Source organism: Maniola hyperantus, chromosome 14 (genome assembly GCF_902806685.2).
Source record: "Maniola hyperantus chromosome 14, iAphHyp1.2, whole genome shotgun sequence".
Classification (NCBI taxonomy): domain Eukaryota; kingdom Metazoa; phylum Arthropoda; class Insecta; order Lepidoptera; family Nymphalidae; genus Maniola; species Maniola hyperantus.
The window spans coordinates 3,235,636-3,256,161 of NC_048549.1; the positions used below are offsets into that span (position 1 = coordinate 3,235,636).

Sequence of the window (20,526 nt, forward strand, 5' to 3'; positions counted from 1 at the left end):
TCTTTGGTTCTTTGTTATTTTGACACTGACAGCTCAGCTCACGGTTCCAGACTTCTTACACAGAATCTCTATGTCAGTTATGGCGGAACCACAGTTTGTGAAGGACATGTTGCACGGCAAAACTGATGAGAATTCTGATTCAAAGGACCATGTTTATCTTGAAGAAACATTTTATATTCTTACTAAGAAGAAATCCGTGTTCCGTGTACGGTTAACATCGAAAGGGCTCTCTTTAATAAAAGAAACCGACGATTATTCGAAAGAGCAAACGATTCTTTTGCGAGACATTATCGGCAGCAAATGTATGAGAAGCAAAAGACGCCGTGTCGGTGCCGGTTCCTGTGTGTGCAGCTCCCTCGCTGGTCACCACCTCAAGGTAGTGGATGAAAACAGTGGCGACCTTGACGAGAGCGATATCAGCGCTTATCTATACATTTACGCGTACGTTCTAAAGCGCAGTCGCCGCACTCACAAGCGGGAGAGAACAACAATAACATTGCGATTCAGATCGTACGACAGGTACGAAGACAACAATAGGGAGGCGCAGAAGTGGCGGACTACAATTAAATGTCTGTTAGCGGACTTGCCCGTCGCGTATGCGTTGCCGCACAGCGAAAAGAAGCTATTGATATTGTTGAACCCAAAGTCGGGTCCCGGGAAGGCGAGGGAGCTGTTTCAAACTAAAGTCGCGCCTATTTTGCAAGAGGCTGAGGCTTCTTACGACTTGCATGTGACGAAGTATGCCAAGTATGCTCGTGAGTTTGTGCGTACGAGGAATGTGTACGCCTGGCGCGGCATCGTGGCGGTGGGTGGTGACGGGGTGTTGTTTGAGATCCTGAACGGCATGTTCGAGCGGCTGGACTGGCAGCAGGCTCTGGCGGAGGTGCCGCTGGCTATCCTGCCCTGTGGCTCAGGAAATGGCCTGGCGAGGACCATCTGTCACCACTACAAGTGAGTCATTTATTTTTTAAATTATTTAATGATAATAATTAATAACTTAAAAAATAATTTATCAATTAAATATAAGGATTATAAGAATGAAACCTCTACAATCTACATAGTACACTTTTTATTTTTAAAATTAATTAGGTCATATCATATGGCATAGAGCTCTGGTGATCAGCATGCAACTCCAATACTTTAATTGTACAAAGAACTCAATTTTACATTTTGAAACAACTATCCAATGCACCATGGTTCTTGCAGATATCAGAACTCCATGAGCACTAAACAAAGCATACATTATATCACTACCCCTATTATAAATGTGAAAGTGTGTTTGTTCATTTGTCCTTCAATCACGTCGCAACGGTGCAATGGATTGACGTGATTTTTTGTATGGTTATAGATAAAGGCCTGGAGAGTGACATAGGCTACTTTTTATCCTGGAAAATCAAAGAGTTCCCACTGAATTTTAAAAAAACCTAATGCCACGCGGACGGAGTCGCGGGTATCAGCTAGTACTGGATAATTAGCTGAGACTCATGGAGTTTTCCCGCTGGGGAAGTTGTCTCCAACCAATCTGCTCATAGTGCAACGACTGATCGCATGATAAGGCACAAAAAAATACTCTACAAATATATTCCTGCCAATTATAATCCGGGTATCTTTAAAACAAGAGTGAATAGGTATCCTGCCTATCAGTACGCTTATTATAAATGCGTAAGTGTGTTTGTTTGTTGGTTTATTGGTTTGTTGGTTTTTCCTTCAATCACGTCGCAACGGTGCAACGGATTAACGTGATTTTTTTGCATGGTTATAGATAAAGACCTGGAGAGTGACAGGCTTTTTATACCGGAAAATCAAAAAGTAATTACAAGATTTTTAAAAACCCAATTTCATGCGGACAAAGTCGCAGGCATCAGCTAGTAGTGAATAAAAGTGACCATGTGCGAGTCAGACTCGCACACCAAGGGTTCCATTCTTTGGTTTTTTTTGCACGGGTTTAAAACCTAAATCCACATGGATGAAGTCAAGGGCATCAGCTAGTCATATCTAATTCTTTATCAGTCTATTCATAAAACAGGTAATCTAACTTTACCTACAGCTGGATTCTTAATCAATATGTACATAGTTATTTATCCATAATTATCTTTTTACCATTGACCTCATAAAATTATCAATTAACTATTGCCTATCTTTTAATCGATTTCTTTCACAATAATTACTGCATCATCATCATCATCATCATCAACCGATAGACGTCCACGGCTGAAGAAAGGTCTCTTGTAGGGACTTCCACACGCCACGGTCTTGCTTCTTTTGTGGGCACAGTTGCGCTTTAAAACACCTCTTAAACAATAGGCTCGAATTGGCAGTACTTGCATAATATGGCCACAAGTGCTTGTTAGATAAAAAAAATCTGTTACTATTAGTGGGTTAAATTCTATTTTTTTTTTTTAAAGAATTATTAGCGATGTTAAATGACTAATATTCCCCTTTCCTCTCCGAGTAAACGTCAGGCTTGTGCTAGGAGTACATACGACAATAGTGCAACGAGCGGGGTTTGAACCGTCGACCTTTCGGTTTTCAGTCCACTCCTTTACCGGTTGAGCTATTGAGTTATTTCTGTCGCAAGTTTGTCTCTTATTGCTAACTGCCAAGGTTCAATTAAAGGAAGTGTCTAGTACGCCGCTAGTGGTACTTTAGCTGCGCCAGAAGACTAGCTCCGTCGTCCCTTCATTCAGCTTTACCTAGTCGAGCTTCCGGCATTGCGCTTTACAAAAACATTCTAGTTATCTAGGGCTTGAGTTGCGACAGACGATTACATCGAGTTGGATTGATAAGTTTTCGTTCAACCTTCACAAAAAATTAACCTTTAGAGAAAATTTAATTATTGGTAGGAGATCGAATAATCGGTAGCGACGGCTTAACGTGCTTTCCAAGGCACGGAGGAAACGAAAGTAGCTACCTACTTAGTAGATACTTAGTAGCATTAGTAGGTACCAGTAGAAACCAAAGGGGCATAGGTTTATTAAAAATTGCCATACCCCTTCTAGGTTAGCCCACTTCCATCTTAGACTGCATCATCACTTACCAGCAGATCAGTTCGCAGTCAAGGGCTAACTTGTATCTGAATTTTAAAATAAAGTAGGAGTACGTGGATGTAACTTTAATGATACCGCGCGGCCAGCTAACTCGTTGAGTGAAGGCTACTTAGAGCATCATGCTAATTAATTAAACTGGTTTGATAACTATGCAATTTGGGAATGGGGTCAGTATTATATTTTGGCACCTAATAGGTAGGTACTTCCGTAATTTAACAAGTATAATCGATCTTCCAAGTATGTTTATTATTCTTGCAATTAATTAATGAGTAAGTCTTTGTGGTCTCTTAATTAGAACATTATAATATAAATTATGATGTCATAAGAATTTAATGTGCAGGTTAAAAAAATTTTTTTTCAAGACCCTCGAGCGGGGTATCAAACTTAACCCCCCCCCCCCCTCCCTTCTTTAATTGTAACATAAATTTAACCTTAGATAGGTATATTCTTTTAATTAAAAAGATTTAGGATGAGGGTAGTTAAAGATAGCAAAAAGTGTGCTAAAGTGTGTATTTCACAAACTTGTTTCAGATTTTCAGAGGAAGTTTTCTAATTTAGATATGAGACATTTTTTCCCCGTAAGATTAATTGTGGTGCCAAAATATGTAAATAAACATTGTTCTGTTATTGTCGGGCGGATAGCACATGTTAGATGACATTGCAGTTTCAATATTTCTTTCGTTCTTTTTCCTCATTGTTAGAGCTGTCACACACTCATCCGATCCGAGTCCATGAAAATACGGATATAAAAACCGGCCAAGTACGAGTCGGACTCGCGTACGAAGGGTTCCGTACCATTATCTATAAAAACGAGCAAAAAATAATCACGTTTGTTGTATGGGAACCCCCTTGTTATAGCGGCAACAGAAATACATCATCTGTGAAAATTTCAACTGTCTAACTATCACGGTTCTTTAGATACAGCCTGGTAACAAACGGACAGGCAGACAGACGGACGGACAGCAGAGTTTTAGTAATATGGTCCCGTTTTACCCTAAAAAGTTCTATATCGATATCGATTCAGGTCTATATCGATAATATTGTTTCCCCAGATTAAAATTTTCAAAATATATATAACTTCGTACCGCCTAACAGTTTTTATTTTTTTTCCGTAAGAACCATCCTCGTACTTCAAGGAATATTATAAAAAAGAATTAGCGAAATCGGTTCAGCGGTTCTCGAGATTTGCGATGACCAACACATTTAGTGATTCATTTTTATATTATAGAAGATGTACAGCAATTGTCTAGTTACAGTTCTATTAAAAGTATAGTGTTCGATTGGAAAATGTGTGAAGTGTGACCTATTTAATTCCAACGAGATAATTAATTATGCATGATGCATCTAGTTAAGAAGCAACTTGCACTGAGCTTTGTCTCTTTGAAAATGTAATGTAAATGAAAGTGAAAATAAACTGGAACGGATCTAAAAGGTCGCGGTAAGAAAGAGGTCGAACTGGCCAAGGCAAGGCCAACGCAAGCATAGTAGGAAAAAACCGGCCAAGTGTGAGTCGGACTCGCACACGAAGGGTTCCGCACCATCGTACAGAAATCTCAAACAAGGATAGTAAATAATTGCAAGTTTAGCGCCAGTACATTGCCATCCTGATGTGATATAGTAAACTAATTATTCCGGAAACATAAATCTTTATTTTTTTAGTTATGGAACCACAAATTCACGGTTTTCAAATTTTTCCCTTATTAGACCAGGTTAACAGCCAAATTTCATGATTCTAGGTCAACGGGAAGTACCCTTTAGGTTTCTTGACAGACACGACAGACAGACAACGAAGTGATCCTGTAAGGGTTCCTTTTTTCCTTTTGAGGTACGGAACAATAAAAAATTCTGAAATAACCCAAAGTAATCTTTTCTCCGTATTCATATGATTATGTTGCGTGGATATAGTAGTTACTAGATAGGTAGTTGACAAATGAGGGCAGTGTACCCTGTGAACGTTGACCCTTGGGAATTTGTCAACGTATTTGATTGATTGGTTTGTTTTAGCGTTTGAACTTTGGTGACGCTTATTTCATTGGTAGGTTTTCAGTTTTCACGGACTCTCTCTCACTTTATAAAAAAAACTCATGGATAATGACATCTATATACTATAGTACTATTTTAGATACTAGCTGATGCCCGCGACTTCGTCCGCGTGGAGTCCCGTGGGAACTCTTTGATTTTCCGGGATAAAATGTCACTTTTCAGATTTTCCTATAAATCCGTGCAAAAATCACGTCGATCCGGCGTGGCTCCGTTGCGACGTGATCGAAGGACAAACCAACAAACAATCACACTTTCGCATTTCTAATATGGGTAGTGATCACTCGTCTTCGGAGCACCTACTAAACAGTTTGTTACAGTATAGGTACCTACGAGTTTCCACCCCTATATCGTCAACATTCCATCTTCGCGTACGAAACGCTTTGCGTCATCATTCCTTATACGTATGGCTAGGGTCTGGAATACTCTTCCTAGATCAGTGTTTCCTGCCAATTATAATCCGGGTATCTTTAAAACAGGAGTGAATAGGCACCTTCTAGGCAAACGCGTCCCATCTTAGACCACATCATCACATCAGGTGTGATCGTGGTCAAGCGTGCGCCTATAATGAATTAAAAAAAAGGGTATTGTAGGCATCTTCAAGTTTGCATAAGCAATGTATTTGGAACCTCAATCCTTGGGAGTACGGCTTTACCGAAAGGCCAATAAAACTACCATAAATTACGACAAAAATCCAAAGCTATATTAGAAAGATCATTTACTAATTTGACTCAATTTCTTGTTTTCCTAAAGTTTAATTTTTGATTGCGTTCGTTGAATTATTATTTGCACAACTGCGCGAGAGAGAGACTGTGTCCAAGTAATGAAACTAATATTACAAAGTTATATATATTACAAAATAATATTAATATTACGAAAGTTTGTATGTAGGTATGTGCAGTGGCGTGCAGAGGCATAAATGCATTGCTTACCCCAGTTGTAATAGCTCAATGCATATTTTTCATTATGACCTGCCAGTAAATAGGTTCCTAGCTAACTAATACTTACCCTGGCTTCAAACACTGTGCACGCCACTGGGTATGTGTGTGGTGTAAGTGTGTATGCGTGTGTGTTTGTTACTCTTTCACACAGAAACGGACTTAGACGGATTTGCCTGTTGGAATGGAAATAGATAATACCCTTTGTTCCTGCCGGTAAAAATTCAATTACGCATCCCGCACAAGAGCGGGTTTGTGGAACTGGCTGACTGGCAGACTCTCTGGCACATTACAGATCCCGGACATCGGATGCGACTGGAAAGCTTTGGAATTTTATACAATCTTGCACAGAGTGTCCCTTTGTAATGTAGACAAGGAATAACAGGTGGACATGTCGAAATTCCTACGGGATAGGGAATAAATAGAATTTATATTGACGTCAACCGAATCAATGGGTGGTCAATAGTTTGTAAACAAAGCCAACATAAATGAACTAGTTTTGTTTAACAAATAAACTTGCGCACGAGAATATTATAGCTGTTGTATTCTCCAATTTCCAATGCAGCGTTATGTCACAATTTCATAACTGTACAATTCTGTTTACGCCTCCCTCACCACACCGCACACCGGCTCTACCCCATTCAGATTTAGTTTGATCATCAACACTTTCACTTTTGCATCATTTGCGTTTGCCACGACTGTGATCAAGTTATGCATTCGAGTAAGATAGGTTAGTATGAATATTATAAGTTGAGCATTTTTATTTTTACACCCCTTTCTCCCGACTAAAAAAATCGGTCAAGTGCGAGTCGGACTCGCACAGGAAGGGTCCGTACCATCGTTCAGACGTTCAAGAACACTTTTTAATTTTCATAGCGGCAATTTTGAAATTTTTACGGTTCCGTACCTCAAAAGGAAAAAGGAACCCTTATAGGATCACTTCGTTATCTGTCTATCTGTCTGTTCGTCTGTCCGTCGTTTCTGTCCAGACAACCTATAGGGTACTTCCCGTTGACCTAGAATCATGAAATTTGGTAGGTAGGTAGGTAGGTCTTATAGCACAAATAAAGGAATAAATCTGAAAACCGCAAATTTGTGGTTACATCACAAAAAAATTATAATGTGTTCATGAATAAATAATTAGTATTTTCAACTTTCAAAGTAAGATCAAGTGGGGTATCATATGAAACGGCTTTCTTTACCTGTACATTCTAAAAAAAAATTTGTCATTATAGGCCGCTATAACAACAAAAATCTTTTTTTATTTTTTAGATTTTTGTTGTTATAGCGGCAATAGAAGTAAGTACACATTCTGTGAAATATGTCTTTACCTATTATGTTTCGCACGATACAGCCCGCTGACAGACAGACGGACGGACAGCGGAGTCTTAGTAATAGGGTCCCGTTGGCACCATACGGGTACGGAACCCTAAAAAAGAGGTGTCCAATAGGATACCTACATTATTGCAATCCTCAACCCGTATTGATTTTTAAATGCGGAAGTGTCTTTGTGGAAGGTAACTTTGTGCATCCATCCGCTTAACCGATTTTGACGAAAGGTTCAGAGATAGCTTGCATCCCGGAGACGGATATAAACTACTTTTTATCCCGGAAAATCAAAGGAATCCACGGTTTTTAAAAACCTCAATTAATCCACGTGAAGTTGCAGGCATCATCTGGTTAGAAATATACCTGTCAAAGTTAGTCTACTTTGAGACGAAATGCAGAGACCATCTTTTGGAAACTGTTTTATAGGTTTTTCTCCTTCAAGTTGAGGAAACATCCAAATTGCATTTTGGTCAGGTTTAATTTTCGGTTAAGTATAACTTAAGTGCTCATGTTCATCATTGTTTATACTTTGTTAATAACTTCTTGCTTACACAGAAATAGAACACAGTGACTGATTCTTGGTATTGATACGAAACAATAGTCGATAAGCATTTTTTTACAGTACGAATTTGCGTCGAAGTCGATCGATTTGTATTGTACGACACTAAGTGACGTATTCATTGATTGAGCGCAGGCAGGTGTTAACTTCCATTTGTTTTAGGGAAAATACATATTGTAGAGTGCATAATTATTATGTTGATAACCTAGAGAAAAATAAAAGACTATGATTTTAATGACAATAAAACTTGAGAGAGGTTCGAGTGTCCATTCATGTCCAAAAAACCGGCCAAATGCGAGTCAGACTCGCGCACCGAGGGTTCCATACTACAGTCGTATTTAATCGATATTTTGCACGATAAATCAAAACCTATTATGCTTAAAAAAAATTGTCGTAAAGTACTGACACCAGTACTTTATTACCATTACAATCTAGCCTATGAGAGAGGCTAATAAGCAATATTATATTAACCTAAACTTATTTAAAACGTACTTATACCTAAGAATCGGTCCATTGACTTAGCTTAGTTTATAGTTAAGATACCTTATTTGACGACACTTTGTTCTTGTATTCTTTAAAATAAATAAAAATCTGTTTTAGGGTAAACTGTCTGTTTACAGGTAAAGCCCTTTCATATGATACCCCACTTTGTTATCTTACTTTGATAATTGACAATACCTACTAATTATTTGTTCATGAACACATTTTAATTATTTTTTGTGATGTAACCTGAAACTCACGGTATTCGGATTTATTCCTTTACTTGTGCTTGTAAGACCTACCTACCTACTACATTTTATAAGTACCCTATAGATTTTCTTGACAGACACAACGGACAGACGGACAGACAAACAACAGGTGAAATAATATTGTAAATGCCAAGCATAGACATTTGTTATTGAATTCACAGTCCCAACTCTTCAATCCTGATGCTGTAAGGTACTGAACTCTACTACTCTACTAGGTTTTGCTGGTGAATTGATATTTGAGGTACCAAGCAATGACTACCTACTTACACTAAAAAGCTTAAAATAAAAAAAAAATATTAAAAAACTGACTTCCAAAACCACTACAAAGTAAAAAAATATTTTTTGTTTCTACCTAGTTAGGTACATAATGTATGTATGAAGTCGCGTGAGCATAATAAAATAAACTAGGAAACAAAGCGTGAAGCTCGCCCGACTTCAACAGACATATCTACACGAGTAGAATCAATTTTTTTTTACTTTGTAGTGGTTTTGGAAGTCGGTTTTTTTATACTATCATAATATACATATATGCCCACCTATAAAATCTTTAATGATCCAATGTTTTTTGTTCCAGTGAACCTTATATCCCCCAAAACCTGACGGGGTTGTCTATGTCACTGGCGAGAGGGAAAACGGCACCTATGGACGTCATTAGAGTTGAAACTAGATCAAAAGTGAGTACCAAACCATCATCATCACCATCCCATCGCTGGCTCACTACAGAGAACGGGTCTCGTCTCCGAGTAAGAAGGGTTTTTGGCCACCACCACGCTGGCCAAGTGCGGATTGGCAGACTTCACACACCTTTCAGAACATTATGGAGAACTCTTGGGTATGCAGGTTTCCTCACGATGTTTTCCTTCACCGTTCAAGCAAGCGATATTTTAATTAAGTATGTCGGCAGCACCGTAGTTTAGTTGTAAACAGCTTGCTCATTGAACATCACGTCATCGTCCCCACCGTCATTGTGAGACTATAAAATCGAACGCGCAGTGTGTCACGATTTATTATTCGTCTGGCTCTCGCCAAAGACATTTTTTACTAGACACGGGGTGTCGTACTGTAGGTTTTATAATTGTTGTTGTAACCTAATGTGGTTTCAGTTGGTTGAGGTTATAGTACTAGGTTGTGGTGTGCTAGGTTAGCTGGTTAGTCTGGGACCGGTATGGGGATGGAGGAGCCAGTTTAGGTAGGGACCTAGTTAGGGTTGTCTAGTCTCATTGGAGACGTTGGTATCATGTCTCATAAATCATAATTAGTGAGGGCTGCTATAGTTATTGTTAATGGTAGTTTGTGTTGTCCCTCGTCGTGTGCGAGAATATCGTTAGTGCGCCCACGAGGACTGGGTTGATCTGATATATTGTGATCCTGACTTATCCAGTTGATCATCATCATCATCTTCATGAAGGCAGTTTTGCCTACATCAGAAGAGGGATAGCAGTTTAATCATTTCAATGTTGATCTACCTAATTTTCCGTCATAGAAACTATCTTAACATCCGATGTAGTACCTACAAGTGCATAATTCCGAAAAATTAGAGGTGCGTGCCCGGGATGGAACTCCCGACTTCCGATTACGAGGCGGACGTCCTAACCACTAGGCTATCACAGCTTAAATGACCTACCATCATAATTATTTAATTCAACCCACCAAATTACAATTGCTACCAGCCAGCAAAGTTCATAGTGTTGCGTTTTTGCTTTTGAAGTAATGGATAGAACACTAAAAAACCGGTCGAGTGCGAGTCGGACAGGAAGGGTTCCGTACCATCGTACAAGACTATATACCTATTTTTATTAAATTAAAATAGCGGTCATTTTGAATTTTTTATTAAAAATTTGTGTGAAAATTTTACCTTTTTACGGTTCACGAGATACAGCCCGCTGACAGACAGACAGACGGACGGTTGGACAGCGGAGACTAAGGCTGAAATCTATACACTTAAGACTCTGTTAAAACGAGACAGCTTTATATACCTAGCTGGCATAAATCCGTCCCCTTTTGACTTAAACTCGAGTAAATAAATAATTTTAAGACCGTGTAGCTAGCTGTAAATAGTTATGTATGTTTAAGTCTGCAACAAAGAATTAAATCTTAAAGGTCAAATGAAATAATGCGGTCATAAACCTCAACCATTTTGTTGTTTCTTTCAGACAGACGTATTTTTGCAACGCTTTTAAATTTTTTCGTACTTAATAATTGTTTTTTTTTTACTTCGCATAATACTGATTTATTGTCCATAAAATTTTACTAGTATTAGTGATTTATATTAGTAATTTTATTTATTAAATTTACTAATATTATTAGTTACACATATTATGTGTATAATGCAATAAAACTTACATTGTAACTACCATTATTTTGGTCTGGAAACAAATGAATATTTTTTTCTAAATTTATTAGGCTGGCTTTTGTCAAACGTTTGCTATCTATCTTATGATATTAACAACAGTGTTGCCAATTGATTCAATAAACTGAGAGTTTCCTTGTGATTTTATCCTATCAAAAGGGTTTTTTCAAAGGCGAGAGCTTTTCCTTTTGAAATTAATCCTACCCAAATCGGGAATGGAAAAGTTCAAAAAGAAACGCTTTTAGAAGGAAGGAAGGAAGAAGCTTTAAAGCGCATGTACTATATGCAAATAGTAGAACCAGTATATTCCCAGCATAGGGTTGCAGACAAAGTTTATTAAACTGTCAAAATCAATTAAACGAATGGGCCGTAAAAAAGACAGACAGACACAATTTCGTATTTATAATAATGATGTATGTATTACAGTATTATGGAAGTATGGTTTGTGCTAACTCTGACTGATATACCTATTATTCACTCCTTTTCACTTCAAATTGATTACAACACTTTTAAATGAATTTGTATTTAATCTCCTGAACGAAGGCCGCCTGCTTTGCGTGAATTTCTTATCGGTTTATTGTTTTCTTGATACGGGTATTTATGCTAGTACATATATCGAAACGTTAATAAATGTGGGGTTGGCTTGCACGGTAGCGCAGTAATAACCGTGATAAAAATTTGAAAAGTACCTAGTTAATTTGCTTATAGTTTCTAGCTAGCTTATGCCCCGACTTCAAACCTCTAGCCCCTTTGGGGTTGAATTTTCAAAAATCCTTACTTAGCGGATGTCTACGACATAATAGCTATCTATCACCATGCCAAATCTGTCCAATAGTTTGAGTTGTGCGTTGATAGATCAGCCAGTTAGTCACCTTTTTAGGGTTCCGTACCTCAAAATAAATAAAATGAATAAAAGAACCCTTAGGGCCTTTGTGCACTCATCCGTATTCGGTTCGTATCCGTAATTTTTCGAAGTGGCTGTACTGTAGGGGCTTTACCTGTATATTCTAAAACGAATTTTTATTATAAAACGAGTACATACCACGATTAATTTTGAGTCCCGTCGTGACCACGACCCGTGCAATTGGGTTGAAATATCGACAAATAAAAACAAAAATTAATCGCGGTATGTACCCGTTTTATACATTAAAATATGTCGTTAAACCACGAAATAAGCTTAAAATCATTAGAATTTTTATTAATTTTTATGGTAGTTTTTGATTTATTGTGCAAAATATCGGAAAAATACTTCTTAGTACGGAACCCTCGGTGCGCGAGTCGGACTCGCACTTGGCCGGTTTTTTAGAATATGTAAATGGAGGATCAAATACGTACTCTAAAGATTTAACAGTTGTTTTCGAAGGATATTACGGTCAAGCTTGGTGCCATTTCACCTTCAGATATAATGTTACACTATTCAATTGACTGCGTCCGTCATAACAAACAAAGAGGGAGTGCTAGTGAGGAATGAGGATACCATAATTCATGTAGGTACCTAGTTCATCCTATTACGTTCGCAATCTACGCGATTATCTAGACTAGCGTGTTTATTATGCCAATAATGTCCACGACGCAAAATAGTTGACTCACGTCTGTTGAGGTCCAGTTACATGACAGACGGTTAAAGTTACTTTACAGTTACGATTAAGATCATAATAAAAGCCAAGGGATGCATAAGCAGCACAAGTCAGGATTTGTAAACTTTGGTACCTTTAAACTTGTTTTAGCTTCAATCATGGAAATGCGAATACTAACTTGTGCTACACATTTTGCTTTTTAGAGTTCCGTACCTCAAAAAGAAAAAGGAACCCTTATAGGATCACTTTGTTGTCTGTGTTTCCGTCGGTCCGTCGGGTCTTTTTTTCCAAAGTTAGATAATTGTACCTAGTGGGGTATCATATAAAAGTGCTTTACTTGTACATTCTAAAACAGATTTTAATTTATTTTTATGCATAATAGTTTTTGATTTATCGTTCAAAATGTCGAAAAAAAGACAACTGTAATACGGAACCCTCGGTGCGCGATTAGACTCGCACTTGTTCGGTTTTTTTATTTTTTTACGTAATGAACTTGAATGTATTAAAAACCACTTAAAATTACTTAATTAAACAAATCATATCTTGTTACAGATAATGTTTTCGTTTTTATCGGTCGGCTGGGGCTTGCTATCAGACATCGATATAGAAAGTGAAAGATTAAGAGCCATCGGCGGGCAGAGGTTCACACTTTGGGCACTGGCCAGACTGGTCGGGTTGAGGAAGTACAAAGGCGTGGTGAGTTACTCCAAAATAAAGGACGTAAGCAATTTGCCGAAGCCCAAACACCCGCTGACGATCGGTCACAGCGTGAGTCAAGACGACGCACTCGACTCGCCCGACGTGGAGGCGTTCTTCGATTGCGATGAGAACTCGGAAGTATTCGCCAATGCGGTCAACGGTAAGAGACATCAGCGGGTGGACTCCTGGTACTCGGTGAACTCTAGGAGAAGTGCGTTCTACAGTACTCGAGGCTCGGACTACCACAGCGTCACGAGCAGTGGCTCCGAGATGCGGTCGCCAGTTCACGCGTGCATGCACGGCCCCGCTTCCCACTTACCTTCGCTAGTGTCCCAATTGCCATCGCATTGGGTCCACGAGGAAGGGGAATTTGTTATGGTTCACGTTTCCTTCCAATCGTATATCGGCGAGGACTTATTTTTCGCGCCGAGCTCTCTCCTTTCGGACGGAGTGATGTGGATGCTCATCATCAAAGCCGGAATATCGAGATCTCAAGTATTATCATTCCTCATAGGCATGAGTCAGGGCAATCATTCAGATGCGAATAATGAATATATTAAAATGGTTCCAGTTAGTGCGTTTAGAATAGTACCCGAGGGTCCAAATGGCTATCTCACAGTAGACGGCGAACTGGTCGAGTACGGACCCATTCAAGCTGAAGTGTTTCCCAATATAGTTAATGTCTTGGTGCCAGACACAAAATAACGTTTGATAAACGTTATAAGTTAGTATTAATGACCGTTTAGGTACCTAATAGTTCATTAAAACGAATTTGCCGAGCCGTTTGTGCAATAAAAAATTAATTATATCAGTAACAGATGTTAATCTTAATATATCTAAAATGGTTGTGCCAGAAGACACATATATAAGTACACTTACCTACTGTTTAATATTAAAGTAAGTGTCTTATAAGTAAGGGTACTACTATTATGTGCATTGTTCATAATCCATAACAATTGTGATTTATGTTCTTGTTTATTTTTGAATTATAAAAGCATGATTTTTTTGCAATTAATTGTATACAGCTAAAATTGTGATAATATTTTTAAGTAGATTGATTATTTCGATAAAAAGACACGTACCTAAGTAATTAGAACTAGTCAATGCTATCGAAATTTACAAAGATGGTGCCAAATATAGCACTCTAAAATTTTCTAATATCCAAGGTTTCAAAACTTACATAGGTGTATAACTCCAAAGTGTTTATTAATCAAAGTGATGCTCAAATGTAGGGCAATTGAATACAAATTGAGCTCCGCGCCTTGTATTAAATTATCTGTTTTAGTACATACTTGAAACTGTTCATTATAATTTAGGCAATTGTTCACAACATGTCATTTTTCGTGTTGGTTCACTAAGTGGTTTCTCTAATTAAGGATAGGTAAATACTTTATGAATACATAAAAAGGTACTCATGTGGTTTTTTTACATATGGTGGTACCAGTTTTAAGCCCATTAGGCGGAAACAAATATAGAACGCGGGTGATAGCCCCATTCCTTGTTTCACGCTTTACTGTAAATTCTTCTACAGGTAGTGTTACAAAAAAAATGTTAGAAAATGGCTTAAAGGTACGGACAGACGTGCTCATTACTAGCACGAAAGCATGCTTTTATTGAGCAAGTGCTCATTAGTAGCACGTGTGTCATGTAATGAGCATGCTTATTTCGAGCATGCTCAAAAATCAACCGACGTTTGATTTTCGAGCATGCTACCTGAGGCGCGGGTAGAAGGGGGCGTGCTCCGAGCGCGTCTGAACAGGGTTTGCTTATTAGCATGTACTCAGTACAACATACAACATATAACTCTACAGTTTATTTAAGCATGCTTATTGCTGGCAAATGTGAACAGTTGCATGAGCATGCTAACATTAAGCAAGCATAAAAGCACGCTTTTTTTGAGCACGTCTGTCCGTACCTTTAAGACGTCTGACTTCTATTCTGGAGGTCAGGGGTTCGCTCCCGGGAATGCCCACTTTTCGTAGTTATGTGCGTTCAAACCATCAAATATCACCTGCGTTAGCGGTGAAGGAAAACATGGTGAGGAAACCTGCATGTCTGAGAGTTCTTCATAATGTTCTTAAAGGTGTGTGGAGTCTGCCAATCTGCACTGGGCAGCGTGGCAAACTATGGCCTAAAGTCTAAACACAGAGACCCTGCTAAATTTTGGTTTTCAACAGGACTTCTATAATTTCTTAAATTCAAATTTAACGTTTGAAACACAGAATTTGAACGTTGCCAAGCGGTTTACTTCAAAGCCGCGCTGCCCGCCTCGGTGACTCGCCTTAATTGAATTCGTAAACATAGTCTCTCATTTGTATGGGATTACGTAACAGAGAGATCCCTATATTAACTTCTTTCTTTATCTTTGGATAGAGTATAATATTAAAATTTATTGGGATCTACCATACGCTGGGTGACTACTTAGGTATGATGCCAGTACTTTCGGTTAGTAGCTGAAAATTACGCTTTTCTATCAAAATTATAAGAAAACCAGTCTATTCGCCATATTATTCAGTGAAATAAAATATAATTAGATATATTTTTCGATTGGCAGCTGTTTCAAGTTTTGTATGGGTTCTAGAAGTACCTATAGTCCGCGACAGATCGAGATGACAATCGGGGTATGAGGCGGAGGGACGCCCCGCACACCCACACGTCACTCGCGCTCGCTCGCACCGGGTCAGCGCGGGGCTGTGCGGGTATGCGAGGAGCGGCCCCCCCCCCCCCCCCCCCCCGATATCTCGATATCTCGAGCTGTCACGTACACCTATGTAATAAAATAGATAATTGTTTTTTTTACTTAATATAACTGTAATATTAGCAGTAATTATTTAATTTAAAATTTATATAAACTTTCTGTGATAAAATATCAGTTTCTGCCATAATGTTAGTTAACAATTACAATTCTTAACCCCATAGCTGCTGCGTGCCTAATGTTATTGATAAATGGCTTTATTTATATAAGAACTTTTCAATAATTTTTGAATTTTAATAAAATAAATGCTTACAACATATATACTACATAATATAATATTTAAGTGTCTAAACTGCTACAAACGGTTGTTTAGTTTAAAAAAATATCGGTCAAGTGCGAGTCGAACTCGCACACGAAGTTTCAGTTATAGTTTTTATTTGTTCCTTATTGCAAACTGATTAGGTCAATTTATTAATAAATTAACATTCGCGGTCATTTTATTTAAAAAAATCCTCCCATAAGTTATGAATGTTCAATATTTGCATGCTAGATATGTAATAGAATATGAAAGTCACTTATAATTTATTTTACACATCTTGTGTACTCATATATTATGTATTCTATCCTATTAATTTATTAAGGAACAAAAGCAAAACTAGTGGTCAGATATTTAGATTAATTTATCAAACTACGAATTGTGCCCTGCCTAGGCATTTCTTTTTAATTTTCCTACCTAGGTACCATTTTCTTAACATTTAAAATCATCCATTTTCTTAACATTTAAAATCATCGCACAATATAAAAAAACTAAATACTTAATTTCTCTTTAAATATGTATAATATGTTAATTTTTTTTAAATAACCTACCTGCCTTATACATATTTTTACGGTAGGTTAGAGTGCTAGAGAATAACATATTGCAAAAATGGTACTAAAAATATTATTTACTTAAATATCATGAAAAAGAAACCTGTGAATTGCTATTTGCGGTGACCCTCCTGCAGCGCCTTGCGCTTTCAGGCTATCTGAGGCTAAGTTAGCGACTATATTTTCAGACTTTCTAAGTCCTGTTTCCCCTCCCAAATCCTGTCGCCAATTTTGTTTCAACATAACACCAGAAGGATAAGAATAATTTTATAAAACTGAAAAAAACTTTTTGTACAAAAAATTCCTCAAAGAGTGCTCAAAAGTTAAAAATTACCTACTTCTATTTGTTATATTATAAAATATATTTTTTCTGGATTGTATCCAAATGTAAATAAATCGGTTTCCTAGAAACTTTTGTCGACCTACCTACTTATAATAGTGTAAGAGGCTTGTGTATGAATTATGTTATAATATTTTCTTATGTGTAGCTTGTTATTATGTTTTAATAGATCAATTAATTACATACTATGTTAGACTTGCTCTTAGGCTAGAATATTGTAGCCTGCTAAACAATACTAAGTATCTAATGTGGATTATGTCTTGGATTCATGACATAACCAACATTAGGTAGTTAACACACTGTTGTTTTTGTCATTGACATCTAGGTTATAGGAATTATAGTATAGTTCTTGCATTTCACAAAGGCCACTGACTCATGCTTGTGTTTAAGTCGTATACGTAAGGTACACTAAATTTGTGCGTTTGACAGCGCTTGCTCGCGACTGATTGGTCCGACATGCACGCACACTTACGTAATGACCATGTAAACGACGTTACCACAAGTAAAGTTTAGTAGCCTTCGTGAATTGCAAGAACTGTATCATAGTTTGAGCTAAGAAAAAATATGCAGAATTTTTAATTTTTTTAATTGATTAGGTATTGCAATTCAACAAAATATATAATATTTTTCATGTTTTTGTATTTATTACATACATTCCATACATATAAATGCTTTCCATTTTAATATACATAGTGAATTAAGCAAAACTATAAGTAAATGGGTATGGAAATGGAATTAATAAAAGATCTAAGTTATTATTTTATCATTCCATGTCTTTCTATTTAAGTTTTGAACTTTTAATGCTAAAAGTTGTTGTTAATAAAATGGTTCTAAATTAATTTTGTAGTTTAATTCCAATAGTGGTCTCATTTACTTTGGTTAGTTGTTCTAATGTTTATAATACACGAACAGTTGATATGAGGGGGGATGCTAACTCATTTGGCATTGGTTCTACATTGCTACTTCACTGAATGATAAAATAGTTTTCCATAGAAAACCTTCAATGTTAAATAAATGTCACATGACTTGGTGGCTATCAGTCAGTGATGATCACTGAGTTAGCGAATCACCTTGCGGAAACTATTACATAACTTTAAGTATACATTTATATTGTACATCAACCTTCAGAAATAGCTGTTTCATAGTGTTGTCTCTGTTGTTGAGACCAACAAAATGAAAAAAAAGGTACAATGATCTACAAAACCAAAATCTCATTAAGGTTGATGTACAATATGGCTTGCTGGGTACTGTAATACAATATTTTGTTGTTTGAGTGATATCCATTATAACCACCTGCTTGAGTACATCCAGTAAGCAGCTATATTCATAACAATATTTTGTGGTGTAAAAGTAAAGAAAAAATATATAGTAAAAAAGAATATTAATTTTATTACTTGAGAAAATATTAACACACATAAGTAAAATTATTATTTTTAGCATTTAGTCCATAAAATCAAAATTTGACTTACTAATAAGCATAAAATTGTCTGATCATTTTTTAACTCATCAATTAGAATCTTAACCTACAAAAAAAACTATAATAATATAATAGAGTAATGAAATGACACTGACTTTGTTTTCAATTGAATTACTTAATAACTATTGTGAGCTCTTATCTTAGGCAGTTATCATTACATTAACAGTCTTCAATTCCTATCATGTGATCCGTTTTTATCTCAGTTTCAAAGAGTCGAGACTGTCAAGAAGGTTTTGTACTTCAGAATCAACTTGTTCCCTTGTGCTGACATTCTCTAGTCTCTCGCGCACAGACTCTAACTCTCCAGCATCTGCCTTTTGTATCTTCATATATTTTAACATCATCTCGACAACTAAGCAAATTTCACTGATGAGCTGTTTGGTCTCTTCGAAGTGGCCCGCACCACTAGGGCGCATCTGTATTAACTTCAATTTGCTTTGTGCAAGTTGGATAGGGTTACGCCCGTTCTTATCGTGTGAGCTCACATCTGTACCTGCATCTAGCAATTGAATTACAACAGGGATGTGATTGGTACAGGCAGCGAGGTGAAGCGGCGTATTACCCAGGGTGTCCTTGATATTAGGGTTAGCGCCGTGTCTTATTAGCATTTTAACAACATCAACATAACCACGGCAAGCCGCCAGGTGCAAAGGACTTCTTTTATGTTCATCTGAGCAATTCGGGTCTGCGCCTGAGAGCAGCAGCTTTTCGACGAGCTCTGTATTATTGGTAGAGGCAGCGAATCGGAGCTTTTTATTTCTGGACGAACAAATTGTACCTCCATATCGATACTTCAACCTACAGTGTCTCGCTTTTGTTGAGCATTTAATCTTGCCAATATGTTCATGGGGCTCACCCAGGAAGTCTATAGGCATCGGTTGGCCTGCTAGGTTGATCGGTATCGCTGGCGGATTAAATTCGAGCACACAGTATGAATGGTCAAAAACAGGATTGTCGCTACTTTCATTCCCAGTGTCCACACCTGAATCTGCCATTATACTGTTCTTATGTAATTTAGAATTCGGGATACATACCAAGCATTTATAATAAAGTGAAAAACAACAATAATTGTTTGCAGGAAACAACAATTTAGAAACAACAAGAAGAGTAACTAACAAACTTTCTACTATAGTACTCGTCTCGTCGCAAACACTCAGATTATAGACATGTAAAAAGTACTCTGTGTTATAGACCAATCAAAGAATTTGGAAGTACTACTACGTAGTACACCGTGTATTCCTATCGAAGTAGTACCTACTTAGAAATTCTTTGTTCCTATGTCGATGGAGTTCAGCGAGGTGTAAATTGTCAATTTGTCAAACTCAAAATGACATTGGGGCTTGGAGCATTGGGAGAATCCACGGAGACTCATAATTATGGTTCTTTGGAGGTTCTTTGTCATCTAAATATATAAAAGGAAAAGGTGACTGACTGACTGATCTATCAACGTACAGCTCAAACTACTGGACGGATCGGGCTGTTGGCATGCAGATAGCTATTATGACGTAGGCATCCGCTAAGGATTTTTGATAATTCATCTCCTAAGAGGGTGAATTTCCAACTCCTAGTTTGAAATTTGTGTAGTCCACGCGGACGAAGTCGCGAGCTTAAGCTAGTAGAGATATAAATAATAGTTTAAATTAAGTTCTTTGTTCTTTCTGTGGTTATTCGCTTGATAAGCATAAAAATGCACCATGTATTATATTGTATAAGCAGTGATGAGAGGCATGAAAGCATGAAACCATGTAGTAGTACTTCCAAGTTCTTTGCATGAAACCCTATGAAACCCTTGAATGATGAAACCTCATGGACATGAAACTAATATTTATCTGTGGCAAATTGTCAACTGTCATCAAAGT

The 20,526-nt window shown here is 37.4% G+C and overlaps 2 protein-coding genes across 2 annotated transcripts; one reads left to right on the forward strand and one right to left on the reverse strand.

The window, feature by feature from the left end:
* The first annotated feature begins 79 nt into the window (after nt 1–79).
* Sk2 (Sphingosine kinase 2) lies at nt 80–14,837 on the forward strand. The gene is made up of 3 exons (XM_034975379.2): nt 80–951; nt 9,237–9,336; nt 13,142–14,837. Exons 1-3 carry the CDS (start codon nt 80–82, stop codon nt 13,991–13,993), a joined length of 1,824 nt encoding a protein of 607 aa, XP_034831270.2. The 3' UTR covers nt 13,994–14,837.
* A 2,922-nt stretch (nt 14,838–17,759) lies between these two features.
* Nucleotides 17,760–19,829, reverse strand: LOC117988265 (ankyrin repeat domain-containing protein 54-like). The gene has a single exon (XM_034975394.2). It carries the CDS (start codon nt 19,660–19,662, stop codon nt 18,862–18,864), a length of 801 nt encoding a protein of 266 aa, XP_034831285.1. The 5' UTR covers nt 19,663–19,829; the 3' UTR covers nt 17,760–18,861.
* Between the last annotated feature and the right edge of the window lie 697 nt (nt 19,830–20,526).

Bases quoted from the DNA above. Each gene is read 5' to 3' on its own strand.
- LOC117988265 (XM_034975394.2), bottom strand. From the start codon at position 19,662: ATGGCAGATTCAGGTGTGGACACTGGGAATGAAAGTAGCGACAATCCT.
- Sk2 (XM_034975379.2), top strand. From the start codon at position 80: ATGGCGGAACCACAGTTTGTGAAGGACATGTTGCACGGCAAAACTGAT. The intron at 952-9,236 runs GTGAGTCATTTA...TTTTTGTTCCAG, and splicing joins ACCATCTGTCACCACTACAA to TGAACCTTATATCCCCCAAA. The intron at 9,337-13,141 runs GTGAGTACCAAA...ATCTTGTTACAG, and splicing joins GAGTTGAAACTAGATCAAAA to ATAATGTTTTCGTTTTTATC.